Below are 17,524 nucleotides of genomic sequence, written 5' to 3' on the forward strand. Positions count from 1 at the left end.
ATTAATAACTATGAATAATACATAGGGGATACATAAAAAAATTATAATAAATTATATTTATCAAATAACTCTAACAAGATTCCAGCTTTTTTGTTTTTTGTTTTTGACAAAGCTTTTACGTATTGTCTCAAATAATTCTTAAATACTATAAACAAAACTCTCAACTTTAAATGTATGTTTGGATATGTGATTACGTCATTTTAGTGCGACAGTAGGCACAGTGGATGGCGCCATCCTCACAACGTGCGCGGTGTGTTTAGAGGCGACTGCGAACTGTTTTGATCTCACCCGGCATTGACATATTTGCGGAAGGTACGTCTACAAGAACTGCAGCTTTAGGGGATGTTTTGGTGCCTCAAAACTCCTCCAATTGAAGTAGTATGTGACGTTAAATACTTCTCTTTGCTCCGTAGGCCAACATGCGTGACAGTAGAGTATCTTTAGCCACCAAGCTACATACTAGATGTTTCTTTGCTTTTGTTTGACTTTGTATATTTAATATCACCGGGATGAACTCACATTCCAAAAGACTGATCATAATTCGCTTCAATAAGATGTTATTTTTAGCAGATGGCAGCTGACAGATTTGCCAGTATGATGATAAGAATGATTGACATGTTTCCATTTAATCTTACGCTGTTATGATACCAAAACGACTTACACATCTGTGCCATCCTCTAATTCACAGATCATGTATAAAGTGTGGATTTCAAGGGTTTCATAGAACAACAGGCCGAGAAGAAGCTCTGAAGACGTTCATTATTATGCTGCTACAGTTATGAATGCGTAATGCAGATCTATTCACATGCACGTGGACATGTATTGTTCCAGATCTGTCCACTAGTGCTGTTGTGTTGACCTGCTCTTGAAGGTTGATCATACTTGGGAATAATGCACAATATGTTGATTTCAAGGCAGCGTAGACATTGACATCTATTTCATGTTTACAGTATAACTATCTTCAGTTTTTGGAATGTGTTTTAAAAGCACAAATCGAGAATGTACTGACTGTTCGTGTTCATTGTCAGCCTTTTCCCTGAAAGTACTTCTAGATTGATATATCAGCCAGGTTGGTTAATATTTTGATTACTCTTTGATAAGCACTGGCGGATAACCATGCCCGTTGGGTCACTGAACGGTAATGGTAGTTCCTCTTATGTCAATTTCAAAGCATAAAACATTCTGTTTGTAAGTTTTTTGTAATGAGTTGTAGAGGGTTTGCGCTTATGTCATGGTTTGGTCAGTTAGCCGGATGCGCGGCCATGTTGGAGATACTCGAATGTAAACAACAGCAAGGAGTGCATGGTTAATGTGCTACTGAATACATTGTTCTGCTAATTTATGTTGTCTGAACCATGGAAAAAAACATGTGGAAGCTGCTAAATCATATAGAAAAGGACTTTGTAAGCAGAAAAGGGTGCATTATCTTGACAAACTTTAATAGGTGGTAAAGATACATACAAGCAGTATTAATTAAGATTTTAGCCTAATATTTTACCTACCTGACCAGAAATGATAAGAACAAACATGAATGTTGTCAGGATTCTTGCTATGGAAATCCTGGTTCAGTTTGGCCAACCATAGTCTCGCGTAGCCAGACCTTCTTACTGACGGCTGAAGGTCTGGAATTCATAGCAGCTTTCTTTGGCTAAGGCCCGCCCATAAGGCCGTTTGATCGACATGTCAAACAACCAATCACAGTTCGTTTCGTTCAGCCTCACGTTTCGGGGCGTGGAAATGTCCCCACAACAACAGACCGGCGTGCAACAAGTCAGTCAGCATAGAAAATCAAAGAAGGAGAAGAAAACAAGCAGTAAGTCATTGATCTGTTCGTGCACGTCTAACAACAATGGCGTCTGCATTACCACATCTGATCAAAACACCGAGTAAATCAGTAGGAAAGGTATGCAGATTTTGTTCAGAGACCTTCAAAGCATCTAAAACTAACAGGCTAAAATATCTCTTTTTGTCTCCACTAAGTGCCTCAAACAAAACTCCTGGACATCTTTTAAAGAGTCTATGCCGTGAACCTCGCATACTTTTGAGAATCCTACGTTTAGCTGATCTTGATAAACGCTCATTGTCACTCATGTAAACACGACAGTTTTTCTTCTGCAATCACACGTCTGCGCTTTGTTTCCCGGCGGACCGCAAATAAACGCGACACTCGCGTCCCCCGGAAATCCGATAAAATTCAACCAATTAGATGACGACTTCGACATTCCTGAAGTGTTTCCAGTTAAGTGTACCATATGCATCAGACGTTTAGCCAACGTTCCGTGGGCGTGACGTCTGAGGCTGAGACTAGGCCAACCACAAACACCTCTTCTCCTGGATTTGTTATAACTTTTGGCAGTCTATAGTACTCCAAATGTTTTTCCTGGTCTGACCAATTAGTACAGCCCAAAGCATGACACAGATTGACCATTTTCAGCAGCAATAATATGCGAAATATGTGAGTTTTTTTCGGTGCTGCCAGTATGGCCGATTGACGATGCTTTGTGAAAACACTCTGTAAAATAATATGTTAAATATTAGTTTAATATCAATCAGTTTATGAATCCTGTTTACACTAGCATTCAAAAGTTTAGGGTTGGTAAGAATTTTGAATGTTTTCCAAAAATGCAGTAAAAACATTAATATTGTTATTGTTTTTTTTTTTTTTTTAAGCTGAATTTTCATCAGTCATTACTACCTCAGATCCTTCAGAAATCATTCTAATATGCTGATTTGCTAATCGAGAAACATTTCTGCTAATTATCAATCTTGAAACCAGTTATATTTTTTTGTGGAAACCAAGATACTTTTAAGGATTCTTCGATGAATAGAAAGTCAAAAAACAGCATTTATTTGAATTAGAAATGTTATCACTTTTGATAAATTTACTTTACTTGCTTTTATCCCTGATAAATAAAAGTGTTAATAATAATGATTTATAATAATAATAATAATAATAATAAAAACTTTACTTAGCCCAAACTTTTGAACAGTAATGTTCAGTCATTTAAAAAAAAAAAATCCAAATCTTTTATTAAAATATTGAATTGGCCATATATATATATATATATATATATATATATATATATATATATTAGGGCTGCACGATTATGACAGAAATCATAATGGTCAGTTGTTCCCTTGAAATTGTAATTTGCGATTAAATATTAATTACGATTATCACAATTTACATTGAATGATGTTTTGAATAGCTTTATATCATTGTTTGAAGCAACTGCATGCAACATTTTTAAATATGGTTTCTTCTTTATATATAAAAAATGAAAAATTTAAAAATGAAAACAATCAGAAAAAAAAACTTTTAAGATAACCTTTAAGAAAAATACTCTCTCTCTCTCTCTCTCTCTCTCTCTCTCTCTCTCTCTCTCTCACACGCACACGCACACGCACACACACACACACACATCTTAAGAAAGCAGAATAATGTAAGTGGATGTTTTTTTGTAAATGTAAATGGTATGTATTGTACATATAATTATATAACCATAAATATAATTTGTTATTTGAATTTTTTTATTCAAGTTTCTTTGCATTTTCATTCCATATTTGCAATGCATTTTATGTATCAGTGGAGAAACATCCTTTGTCCCCCAGAATCGTGTGTGTATGACATCTGCCAGCATGGGCTGACCAACTAAGCCTTGACCTCATGTCAATACATACATACACAGGCTACTTCTATTCACAGCTTAAATGTCACGTTTTAAAGGCCAGTGAAATATATGGCACAATGCCTCAAATCCAAGTGACATTCAGCTCAAGCACCTGAACCTAAAGCAAGATCCTTTGACCTTTTTTGCTGGAGTAAACAATTGTTTTTTATGCTCTTTCCAGATCAGAACCTACATTTCATAGTTTGTATATGCGTTTAATACAGGGAAGCGGACAGGTTAATAAATTAGCAGTTTGCACAAGCACTTTTTTTCCCTTAACATCTTTTATTTGAAATCAGATGAGGTGTGTGCACCGAAGATGGAGTGCTCGAATCTATACACACAAGATTGCCTGGAACTAACACATTGCAGCTGCCACCTTCCGCTTGAAACACCTTTGTACATGCTTGCAGTGTAGTTGCACTTATCGCTCTATTAACTATGTGTCTGTACTTCAAGCACTGCTTATAACTGTGTATTCTTTCACTCGAAGCAGCTGCTTTTGGGCTCATGATTAGAAATGCACAGCATCTGTGCTTTGTTTACTAGTGATTAAAAAAAATGGGACTTATTTCTGTCACAGCATGGTTGCCATTTAACCGACTACTTCCTGTTTGTCCATGAGATGGGAAACCTCTAAAGCCATCTGCTGTACTAGCCTTGTTTTTGGCATTATTCAGGACAGGTCTCTGAAAAAACGTTGTCAGTTTATGCTTTGCACCTATAGGGGGCAGAGTTGCACAACAAAGTTTTCCAACTTGGTGTTGTTTTTTTCTGGATGAAATAAAATAAAACAAGCCAGGGTTTAAGATGCAGACTTTAGTATGGTTTTCAACCGGACATTAGGAACAGTTGACAGAAGCGTCTGTTACCCATCAGGCCAGTGCACTCTTGTCTTTACATACTGCTTTTTATGCCTTTCAAACATAAACATTTGATTTTGTGTGACATATTGAAGATTGTAGTTTTGAATCTACAATCTACTTTCCAGGTTTTTGTAAGAAAAAGCAAGAATGACTTGTGATAGTTTAAGCACTGTATAAAGTTAAAACTAATAAATGGTAATAAAGTTAGTAACAGTATTTTTTGTTAAGCAAATTTAAGATATATTATATTATATTATATTATATTGTATTATATTATACTATATTGTATTATATTATATTATAAAAATCTATATTATGTTATACACACTGCCATTCAAAAGTTTGAAGTAAAATTACAATTTTTAAGGAAATGTTTATTTTTTACAAAATATTTGAATCAAAAATGCTGCTCTTTTGACTATTATTATTAGTATTATTATTTTTTTTGTTCAACAAAGACTTGTGGGGAAAAACATCCCACAGGTTTCACAAATTTTAAGCAGCACACTGTTTTATTTTTAATTGATTATTATTATCAACAATTATTGGAATTATTATAATCGACATATTAGAATGAGGAAGGAAGAATCATGAAAAAACAAACAAAAATAGCTTTGCCAGTGCAGGAACACATTAGGTTTTAAAATGTATTAAAACTGAAACCATTTACTTTAAATTTGAATAATATTTTACAATATTGCTATTGTAATTATATTTTTAATCAGTTAAATGCAACATTGGTGTGCAAAAGGCATAATATGTGTGTACTGTGTATATTTATTACGTATATATAAATACACACACATACAGTATGCAGTTACATTATATATTTTTATTGATATAATTAATATATAAATATATTTAATATATAAACAGAACATATGTTTCTTAAATATATCTAGGCATGTGTGTGTATTTATATATACATAATAAATATACACAGCACACACACATATTTTGTAAACAAAAACTTATTTTGGATGCAATTAATCACGATTAATCGTTGCACACAGCTCTAATCATCATATCAGTGTGATTGAGTTTTAGTGTTAAAATCTTTGTATTTGTATATTATTATGTTTAGATTTATGTTACTGTAAATACAGGTTGTAGTTAACGTGGTTGGTAATGACCTCTAGTATTATTTTAACTTTCAGAAGTTTCATAAAAGCAAAGGACTGGCGGGTAGCAGTGTTGACTATGCTTTGTCAGGATTCCAGTCTATTAAGATAATAAATGAGCCGTATTGTGTGCTCTGTTTGTGTCTGCAGCTTTACCTAATGGACATCCAGAGCGCCAGCTCAGTGGTGCTGCAGGCTTTGACCCAGGCCACCAGTCAGGACACAGCTGTGTTGAAGCCTGCAGAGGAGCAGCTTCGCCAATGGGAGACCCAGCCTGGCTTCTACTCAGTGCTGCTGGTAAGATTCTGTTCCGTACAGCCACAATATGAGCAGTTTAGTGGTGCAATAGAACAAACTAAAAGTATGACTGTAGGTAATAATATTTTATGAGGCTTTTGCACTTTTATTTCTGTCATACATTTCATTTGGGGCTGGTGGCATGTCAAAAATCTAATATCTGGATATAAATGATCTTATATCATGCAAAGCAACTTTGTACAGTAATATACAATGCAGCTGATGTATCAGTGTATGTCGACTCTTTGAAAGTGGCTTGTCTAGTCAGATTTGTTTTACTACTTTGAGGGTTTTTTTTTTTTTTGTTCAGGTGTTACTGTAGAGCTGTTTTTGTACTGATGCCAGACTTTTGTTCACCATTCGTTTGTTTTAAATAACCTTGCATGTTGACTTGTGTCCAAGTCCACAAAAAATTACATTTTTTTAAAGTATTAAAGTCACTAAAATGTTTATGATTTTAGTCATATCGCCCACCCCTAGAGCTAGACACCACAAGAGCCTGCATAACAATTACTTCCCCTCAGAGAGATTGAATAATCATCTTGGCTTGAGTACAGACCACCACAGCACAAAAGTCTGATCCATTTCATCCATCTTCCGTTTTTCTAACCTGCTGCATAATCCACTGAGGGTAGAACAATAATGTGGTCATTTGTATTGCACAAGAACTTTTAAACATAAATGAAAAACACACACACACACACACACATGTATATATATACAGCGGGGAAAATAAGTATTGAACAAGTCACCACTTTTCTCAGTAAAAATCCATCCATACAAAGAAAACAAAACAAATAAGTTCATAAATGAAGTTATGTATAATAAAATGGAATGACACAGGGAGAAAGCATTGAACACATGAAGAAATGAAGGTGCAAAAAGGCATGGAAAGCCAAGACACCAGCTGAAATTTATCTGCTAGAATGGCCAAGCCAATCATCTGACTTGAATCCAATAGAAAATAAGACCTAAAGATCAGAGTTCATAGAAGAGGCCCACAGAACCTTCAAGATTTAAAGACACTGTGGAAGAATGTTTGTTAAAATGGTATGATTGGGGTAATTTGAGCCGAATGTCTCGGGGTAAGTTGAGTCAGTGGATCACCCCCCTTTTATATGTTTATAAAGTATTATTTTACTGTAATTCTACATGATATTTCATTCATTTTAAACCAAACCTTTTTGATTTAGTTTTTTGTTTTGAAAATTTTAAATAGGCCTTGTTTATGAAAATTGGCCATTGAAGATTTTATGAAATTCTATTTCCCTGCAACATTTATAAGTGGGATGTTGAGTACTACTAGCTCAGTTCTGTAAGGTCAATTGCGGTCATTATTTTTTAATTCCTTAATTTAACTTTATTTGTGTTCTGAAATGTTTTAATAATTTTAAGGGGTCCTGGGATGCAAAGTTCACTTTTACATGTTGTTTGAACGTTAATGTGTGTTGGCAGTGTGTGTACACATCTATCTTATAATGAAAAAATCCATGCAGTGGTTTTTAATTAATCGGTAAAAAAATCTGTAAAAGCCATTCTCAGATGCCTCACACCGACAGAGGCCGCTCCCACGATAGTTAATTGACATGAGTGTCTTACCTCAGACCCACCCTACAACAGCTGTAACAGTCGACCTCCATTGTTTCGATGCCGGAGCAGGCGATATAAGTTAGACAAGAATATCTCCGATTGAGGTGTTGTGTTGCTGGATGTAATAATGAACATAGTGGTCGTCATTTACTCCCGACATCTGAAGGTGCAGTGGATTACGTTTGTTTGTAAAGGGAATGTGCCTCCCGATCTACATAAATGCGTCTATGTTCGCACAAATCATTCATGATCCAGCTTCACTTACAGCATAAGTTTTTTTATGAATCTCTGCAATCACCTTTCCTAATAACCTGCTAGTTAGCAGATTTGGCAGCTAAACTTGCTAAATGCAGCTAAAGTAAACAGGCTTGTCTCTCCACAGAGAAAAGAGAGGGGCGGGGCGAGCAGAGCTCATTTGCATTTAAGGGAACAATCCCTCAGAATGGGATGATTTTTGCAGCGCTCATTTTGACGAGGTAAAAAGGGTGTTGTTTTACACAACCATTGAGAATTTTTAAGTATATTATAGACTTTTCATTAAGACCCTAAAGAATCATATCAAATTGTGGAAAATGACATCCGATGACCCTTTTAATAATGCTTTCAAAGTCATCCCAGTGTTTGGAGTCAAAGGCAGGAAAACTCCCTGGATGGATGGTCAGTCCATCACAAAGCTTACACATAGATTTTATTTTATAGATTTTAGTTTTTATTGAATTTCTCTTTCTTTGATATAGCATGAGGTGCAAATATTCAGTTTTACTTCAGCATATATAGTGGAATAGTTTAACATCATGTGGCTCAACTTAAAAAATGTATACTGTTTTTTGTTGCCAAAATGGTCACGTCCTGAAGTATGATTAGTGAACTACATTCTGTTGCTTAAAGGGATATTAAAATGTAGCAAAATGCTTTTTAACTAGCATTTTTAATATTTAAAAATATAAAAATGGATATTTTATTACAGTAAAGAATAAACCATGATTAATTCAGCATTTCTTAATAAACTTAACAGTTTTTAATGTTGAAAATCAAATTTCACCTTTATGTTTACTTTATTATGAAAATAAATTTATCAGTTTCCATCTTTAAATATATTATATTTTTCATCTTTAAAAACTGCTTGTTTAATATTTTGTCCTAAGTATGTTAAGACATATGATGGCACATGAAAATGTTCTGTGTAGTAGAAGTGGCCCTTGTGGTTTCTTGGCCGCTGGGCTGTGACATTGAGGGAGATTTTGTTGGAGGCTGATCCACCTCAGCTATGGGCTGACATCCTTACCAGATGGCCATTAGCTGTCATGACTCATTTTGCAATTCATACCATGCGACTGTTTTATTTATGAGCACTTTTATTACAAAATAAAATAAGAAATTAAGCTTTTTAAACCAATGGAGTATGCAGCAGTTCTTAAGGGATGTCAGGGGCTGCCAGTGATGATGAACCAAACAACACTGGTCTAAGTGGTCCAGGAGGGCATTGATTTTGCATATTGAATCCAAATCATTTTCATAATAATATGCAATTCATACAAGTTTTTTTTTTTTTCCATTTTCAGCACTGGCACATGAGCTAATTTATTTGAAATGTGAAATTAATATTTTACACTTCATACTGGTCGCAGATGAATTAGTAATGACCTTTGAGCCACACAGAGGTTAAATGCTTCTGAACGCAGGGCGTATAATTCTGTTACATGTCTTGGACTATCTCCTCACAAACACTCTTGAGTTCTTGTTTTTATCTTTAGAAGTGAACTTTTCTAGTTGTAAGTCAATCTGGCCACCTTTCAGATGCTGAACAAAGGCAGATGGAGAGGACATTTAAACCACTTTGTTGTGTTTACAGTGGAGACTGTGCTGTCCCGGGGCATGATATTTGTTGGTTTGAGCTTGAGTTTTCTTTGGCAGGAGGAGCAAAAGGCTGATTAAGGACTAGGGTCAGTACCAGTAAATGAAATTTCAACACTCTTGATGCTGTTAAATAAAACAAATACAAGTAAATGTTAACAAATTATTTGCAGTGAAATGGAAGGAGTGACTTCTAGTGATCTGTAACATGCATTTAACAAATAGATAGGGTGAAGTTACATTGCATGGCAACTTTAAATTTACAGAATTGAGTTGCTTCTCTGTTCTACACATATTGTTCAAGGTCTGATATCTTTACTGAAGTATCACCCTGCAGAATACTGTCGCCCTTCCTCAATGCCTGATTAAAAACTAGCATGTGATATTCATGCTAAGCTAGTACACTGTAAAAAACAATTTGTTGAATCAACTTAAAAATTAGTTACTCGGCTGCCTTAAAATTTTAAGTTCAGTCAACTCAAAAAAGTTTAGTCAACTTGAAATGTTAAGTTGTACTAAGTGACAACTTTGATATTTGTGTTCATTCAACTTAAAATTTTAAGGGATCTGGGTAACAAGCCCAGCTTTTAAGTTTCACAAACTAAATTATTTGTTTAGTCAACTAAAATATCTAAGTTTTCACTTAAAGGAGAAGTCCACTTCCAGAACAACAATTTACAGATAATGTACTCACCCTCTTGTCATCCAAGATGTTGGTATCTTTCTTTCTTCAGTTGTAAAGAAATTATGTTTTTTGAGGAAAACATTTCAGGATTTTTCTCCATATAATGGACTGATATGGTGCCCGATTTTGAACTTCCAAAATGCAGTTAAAATGCGGCTTCAAACGATCCCAGATGCTGTTGTAAACACTCTGAGCCAAGGAAGAAGGGTCTTATCTAGCGAAACGATCGGTTATTTTCATTATGTTACTATTATGTAAATACTCATGCACATCTCTTATTTATATAGCTGTATATAGAGAAAATAATGCACAAACCTGTACATAAATCATCTGTTCCAGATTCATACATTACTATTTATTTTTAAGTTTTTAGTTTATTTAAATGTTGTATGTATGTATGTATGTATGTATGTACCAGGAGCACCTTAAAAAACCACAACAAATTCCTTGTGTGTTTGCGCACACGTGGCGAATAAAGCTAATTCTGATTCTGATTCTGATTAAAAAAAATACAATTGAAATACTTTTAAATCTCTAACGCTTGTCTTGTCTTGCTCTCCCTGAACTCTGTATATTCTAGCTCAAGACAGTTAGGGTATGTCGAAAAACTCCAATCGTATTTTCTCCCTCAACTTCAAAAATCATTTCAAAATCATCGCTGCAGAAGTACCGACCCAGTCTTTGCAAAGTGAACATGCAAAGAAGATCAAACACGCTTAACAAAAAAGGTAAAACGGCGATATAGGACGATTTTGAAGTTGAGGGAGAACATGAAATGGGAGTTTTTTCGACATACCCTAACTGTCATGAACCGGAAAAAAACAGAGTCCAGGCAGAGCAAGACGAGATGAGCATTTGAGTTAAAAAGTATTTAAATTGTATTATTTTTATGATAATAACTGATCGTTTCGCTAGATAAGACCCTTCTTCCTTGGCTGGGATTGTTTACAACCGCATTTGGGATCGTTTGAAGCCGCATTTAAACTGCATTTTGGAAGTTCAAACTTGGGGCACCATATCAGTCCATTACAAGGGGGTGAGTACATTATCTGTAAATCTTTGTTCTGGAACTGGACTTCTCCTTTAAGATTTTGAAACACAAAGCAAGGGAAATGCTTAATTTGAACTATAATTTTCAGTAATATTATGTGATATATAATTTAAAAAACAATAATTGTGTGATTTAAGAATAAATAGTCTGTAAAGTAATTTTCTATCTTTTCTAAACTGGCACTAAATAAATTACCTATAAAAAATGTCCGAAGGGAATAGAAGTGTTTTTTTTAAATGTATAACTTGATGTTCGAAGGAATGGAAGGAAACAATGCAGGAGCCTGTTTTAGGTCAACCAGAATATATTTTGTTTGTATCCTAAAAGTTAATAGAGAAAACGTCAGTGTGTCTTTCTCTTGTCGCTAGAGGGTTTAAAAGGCCGACCACAAAATTATAATAATTCATCCTGCATTGATCTTTAGGTCTTCTCAGAGATTTCTAAGTTAAAGGGTTAGTTCACCCAAAAATGAAAATTCTGTCATTAATTACTCACTAGGGATGCACGATATTGGATTTTTGCCGAAACCCAATAAACCAATATTTTTCAAGCCGATGCCAATACTGATATATTTCCTTTTGTTTGGAAACAACACCAAGTTTCTCCTGTGCGAAAATTATAAGCAAATTATTTTTAGTTTTTACGTTTTTAACAAGAACTTGTGTTAGAATTAAATAAACAATAATGAAGTTCTTTTATAATGACAGTACATTGAAGTTTTTAAAATAACTATAAGTAAACTATATATCAATTGCTGAAAAATACCATATTACAAATTAATGAATAAATCGGTACATATAAAATGATTTAATTTACAAGTGTCATTTGTTATTTTTTATTCATGTAATCTATAGCCTCTAACCTTTAAATCAAAATGTACTCATGATTTTATGACATTAATTACTGCTTCAGAAATACAGTCTAATTGTTATATGTGTATTTTACATTCATTTTATTATAAGTAGACCAACAACACCTCCTGCAGAGTTAAAACTCCTTCCTGAAAAGGCATTAGGACCTGGGGGAGGCTGCTGCTGATGACACTGCATGTTCTATTACTGTTTACTCTGTTGAACACTGAGCGTGTCATTCTGTACATTTATTCTCAGATTAAATGCAGCGATCCAGAACTGTGAATTTAATCATCATTCAGGCAAAACTTTGCTTCAAGAATGAGCCACACTGCTAACGTGATCTAATCGGTAGCACACCCTGAACACGAGTGAGTTATTCCACTTATCAGCAAGACATATCGGCATAATCTTTCATATCGGGCCGATGCCCATATTTACGTTTAAAGCCATTATCGGCCAATTCCAATATCGGTCCGATAACATCATGTATCCTTGTTACTCAACCTCATGTTGTTCCAAACCTTTAAGACCTTCATTTATCTTTGGACACAAATTAAGATATTTTGGATGAAATCCGAGAGCTCTCTGACCCTGCATAGACAGCAACGCAACTACCACGTTCAAGGCCCAGAAAGGTAGTAAGGACACTGTTACAATAGTCAATGTGACATCAGTGGTTAAACCATTTTTTTACAATGCTACGAGAATACGTTTTGTGCGCGAAGAAAACAAAAATAACAACTTTGTTCAACAGTTTCATCTCTTCTGTGTCTTGCGTTGACAAGAGCACCACGACATATGTGTGTCACATGGACAATTTTAGCAAAGTCGTTACTACTTTTCTGGTCCTTGAACATGGTACTTGTGTTGCTGTCTATGCAGGGTCAGAAAGCTCTTGGAATTCATCAAAAATATCTTCATTTGTGTTCCGAAGATTAACAAAGGTCTTACGGGTTTGAAATGACATGAGGGTGAGTAATTAATGGCGGAATTTTTTATTTTTGGGCGAACTATCCCTGTGGGTGCAGTTACAAATCTGAGAGTACAGATTATGAAATAGTAGGCATAGTTTATCAGGCTTTAAAAAAAAATCTCACACATGGCCTTAGGGCAGCTCTGTACTTTTTGACATCCCTATTTGGAACAAAAACCGGAAAAAAAAAATCTCAGGATTTGCAGAAATGCCAGTTTCTGCTCTTGTGGTTGTGTATGACAAATCTTCTCTTGCTCTTTCAGAGAATGAGGTGTCTGTGGACCCTCAGGCCTGGCCAGTACAACCCCTCTCGTTCCCTGAGGGGGGCTCAGCAGCACCCGTGTTGTCATACAGCACTGACTATGGTGGTGTAGATGTCCTCTCAAATCCTTTAAGCCTTCAAACTTGGCACAGACTCCTTCGTTATTGAGGTTTAGCATGAAATAGGATTGCAAAGGAACGGAACACAATCCTACGTATCAGCAGACATTTTTCCTTCAATGATTTCTGCAGGCGTCAACTTCGACTGCAGCGCTATAAGAATGTCTGTCACGTCCCATCAGCCTCTCTTATCTGTTTGTATTTGAGCCAACCTGCTGTCACTCGGTCTGTCACCCAAAGAAATCAGCCTGATTTGTATGGACTCGCATTTAGCTTATTTGTCTACCCAAATGGTGCTTTCGCTGACCTTGAGGTGAATTACACAGAGGCGGTGGGTCGATTTTTCTTTTGAGTCATGTTTACTTGTCAGCTGTCTATTGATATGATATTCACCTGTCACATTTAGAAAGCAATAAGCGTCCGTTTGCGTCACAGAGCCGAGTAATGCACCCTCTCTGCTCTCTGGTTTTGCATGCGATGAAGATTTCTTCCTCTCGGTTATCCTCTGTAATTTATTACCCTTTTCTCATCGTCCTGTGTAGGAAATGGGTCTCTGTATGGACTCTTATCTGGCAGAGTGGAATGAGCCCTGGTCTCTGAGCAGGCGAGTGTGGGAGTTTGGGGGTTTGGTGGCCCTGCGTCAGAGCCTGGCGGAGCTGCTCCCTCTTGAACGCAGCTGCTACTACATATTTATCAATGAGCATTAGTTTTCCTTGGCCTGCTCCTCGCTCCCTGCGCTCTTATTCCGGACATGGCATGCTGGATTAAACCTCGAAACTCACTCCACCGTGGAATAGCCTTTAATTATTCAGTGTTAGACTTTAGCCTTGCTAACCTAACTTGACTCTCCTCACCTCAGGAAATGCGTAAATCCTCTTTCACATTAAGTATTTTTAAAAGTGACGTCTCTAAGTTCTGTGCCAGTGGTGTCAAATGAAAGTGCCAAAAATGACTTTTATTTAAAGATAAATAATAAAAAACACTCGTTGAAATGAATCATTGTTCATATGTACAGTTGAAGTCAAAAGTTTACCTTGCAGAAAATGTTAATTATTGTACCAAAATAAGAGGGATCATACAGAATGCGTGTTATTTTTTTTATTTAGTACTGACGTGAATAAGATATTTCACATAGAAGACATTTACGTATAGTCCATTAAAGAACATAATAGTTGAATTTATAAAAATGTCCCTGTTCAAAAGTTTACATACACTTGATTCGTAATACTGTGTTGTTACCTGAACAGCTGTTGTTTTTTTTTTTTTGTTTAGTGATAGTTGTTCATGAGTTGCTTGTTTGTCCTGAACAGTTAAACTGCCTGCTGTTCTTCAGATCCCACAAATTCTCCATTTTGTGTATTTGAACCCTTTCCAGCAATGACTGTATGATTTTAAAATCCATCTTTTCACACTGAGGACAACTGAGAGACTCATATGCAACTATTACAGAAGGCTCAAACACTCACTGATGCTCCAGGAGTAAAAACAATGCGTTAAGAGCCAAAGACGCATTATTTTTGGGAAAGAAATTAATAATTTTATTCAGCAATGATGCACTAAATTAATTAAAAGTGAGAGTAAATCCATTTATGCTATTGCAAAATATTTCTATTTCCAATAAATGCTGTTTTTCTGTAACTTTCTATTCAGCAAAGAATCTTTATTTCCACAAAATTGTTAAAGGGGTCATCGGATGACGATTTTCCACAAGCTGATATGATTCTTTAGGGTCTTAATGAAAAGTCTATAATATATTTTGGTTAAAAATTCTCAATGGTTGTGTAAAACAACACCCTTTTTACCTTGCCAAAATCAGCTCATCAAAAATCATCCCATTCTGGTCGAGGCTGCTTTAAATGCAAATGAGCTCTGCTCGCCCCGCCCCTCTCTTCTCTCTGTGGAGTGACGAGCCTTTTTACTTTAGTCGCATTTAGCTGTGTTTAGCCGCTAAACTTGCTAACTAGCACTTTATTAGGAAAGGTGATCGCAAAGATTTATAAAAAAAAAAAACCCTTATACTCACTTCTGCTATAAGTGAAGCTGGATCATGAATGATTCGTACGAATATAGACAGATATATGTAGATCGGGAGGCGCATTCCCTTCACAAACAAATGTAATCCACTGCATCTTCAGCGGCTCAGATGTCAGGAGTAAATGACGACCACTACATTCATTATTACATCCAGCAACACAACACCTCAATCGGAGATATTCTTGTCTAATTTACATCCCTGCTCTGGCATCGAAACAAAGAGGGCGGACTGTTACAGCTGATCTGAGGTAAGACGCTCATGTCAATCAACTATCGTGGGAGCGGCCTCTGTCAGTGTGACGCCACAACGACAGGCATCTGAGAACGGCTCGATTTGAAAAAGGGAATATTATTTTTACAGATTAATTAAAAACCACTGCATGGATTTTTATCATTATAGGGTAGATGTGTACATACACTGCCAACACACATTAATGTTCAAACAACATGTAAAGGTGATCTTAGCATCCGATGACCCCTTCAAAAAGCACAGCATTTATAGCATTTATAATAAATATTTTTTGAGCACCAAATCAGCATATTAGAAGGATTTCTGAAGGATCATATGACATTGAAGTCTGGAGTATTGATGCTGAAAATTCAGTTTTGCCACCATAGGAATAAATTACATTTTAAAGTATATTCAAATCAAAAACTGTTCACATATTTGATCAAATAAATGCAGCCTTTGTGAGCATTTTTTTAATGTTAAAAAAAAAAATTAACATTACCAACCACAAACTTGTTGCAGTTCTTATGGTGGCTTGTTACCATTTATAAAATAGAACAGAATTCAACTTTTCACTTCACCCTAAAGTTTGATTGTTTTTGGGTTTATAGGTTCATTTCTAACACTTTCTCTTTGGTCTTGTTCAGAGCATCTTCAATAATCACTTGCTGGATGTCAATGTGAGATGGCTAGCTGTCCTTTATTTCAAGAATGGTATTGATCGCTACTGGAGAAGAGTTGCACCCCAGTAAGTACATTTGATTCTTCATCGCCATTTCTAGACTTTTCTATCAAGGTTGTTTCTTTAACTGAGAGATGAACATGATGTTCGTTTCAGAGATGTCTTCATCGCCCACATAGAACCATTATCACATTTATGTCAAAGCCGACCAGCAAAATCACAAACTAACAGCTAATAACAGCCCATTAAGAAATCACAGTCTAATGTAAAATTAAATTGAGTTTTTTTTTTTTTTTTTTGTTACAATGCTTTCTGCATTATTGACGTAACTAAATTAGTGTCAATTGTAACTGCAGTGATGAAAATCCAGGTTCCATTCAAAATGTTTCATTTGAAATGCATTTTGTTTTGTGTTTGAACACCTAGAAGTGACTAATCCTTCATAATAGTCATATTTGTTTAACAGAACAGTGTTTTGTCTTTGGATCTTAATTGTAAATGCAAAACACTGCATAGATGCAGTAGGACTTATCATTTCTACCACTGTTGTTTGCTTTATTCAAACCTCTAGTGGTTTCATAAAGTTGAAATGACAAAAACAGGTGTTAATTTGATTGAAATCCTCAAGATTACAAAGTATTTAATGATGTTGTAAACCATGTATGCTTCACTTGCAGCACCAGATGGAATTGCAAATATAATGAATTTCTTAAACATTTCTCTGTCTTCCATAGTTCAGACAAACTCTCATAACTTGTAACTGTTGTCAGAGGCATCTGAGGCAGTGTTCGATTTGTTTTTTGGTGCTGTAGAAAGTGTTGTTTCATAGGATGCTTATTTCAGTGATTTTTGTCAGGTAGATTGTTGAGTATATTCTGGTACTTCAAAAATGATGCATATTAAATTAATGAGTCATGTATTAAGTAGAGATTTGTATTGCCAACTATCTCTCACATCACAATACAGAAATCATCTTATGTGTATTATGCACACATACGTAACGATCAATGCATTATTATTAAATCACAACTGAAACGTGTAAGATAGTAAGTTTGAGATATTGGTTTTAGTCTCTCATACCATTAGCTCCATTAATTGAATTGTTGGAAATTATATGCATAGGCACATAAAAATACATCAATACGAGGACCTGAAGTGTCGATGCAGTATTGTGAGAAATGGAATCACAATGTAATATTGTATCAGACAGAACAGTTTCAGTATCAAGGGTCCATC

The 17,524-nt window shown here is 35.4% G+C and overlaps 1 protein-coding gene across 2 annotated transcripts in view; it reads left to right on the forward strand.

Annotated features, from left to right (window-relative positions):
- Positions 1–206: 206 nt before the first annotated feature.
- Positions 207–17,524, forward strand: part of ipo11 (importin 11) — a 207,586-nt gene continuing 190,268 nt past the window's right edge. Inside the window, exons 1-4 of one of the 2 annotated variants that reach the window (XM_051117439.1) lie at positions 220–312; positions 689–1,813; positions 5,809–5,955; positions 16,254–16,354. In XM_051117439.1, coding sequence (XP_050973396.1) covers positions 5,818–5,955; positions 16,254–16,354 — 239 coding nt within the window. In that variant the 5' untranslated portion in view covers positions 220–312; positions 689–1,813; positions 5,809–5,817. Of the gene's footprint in view, positions 313–688; positions 1,814–5,808; positions 5,956–16,253; positions 16,355–17,524 lie in introns of both variants that reach the window. The other variant, XM_051117440.1, reaches the window with a different exon arrangement.

This window comes from Labeo rohita, chromosome 8 (assembly GCF_022985175.1).
Source record: "Labeo rohita strain BAU-BD-2019 chromosome 8, IGBB_LRoh.1.0, whole genome shotgun sequence".
Lineage (NCBI taxonomy): Eukaryota > Metazoa > Chordata > Actinopteri > Cypriniformes > Cyprinidae > Labeo > Labeo rohita.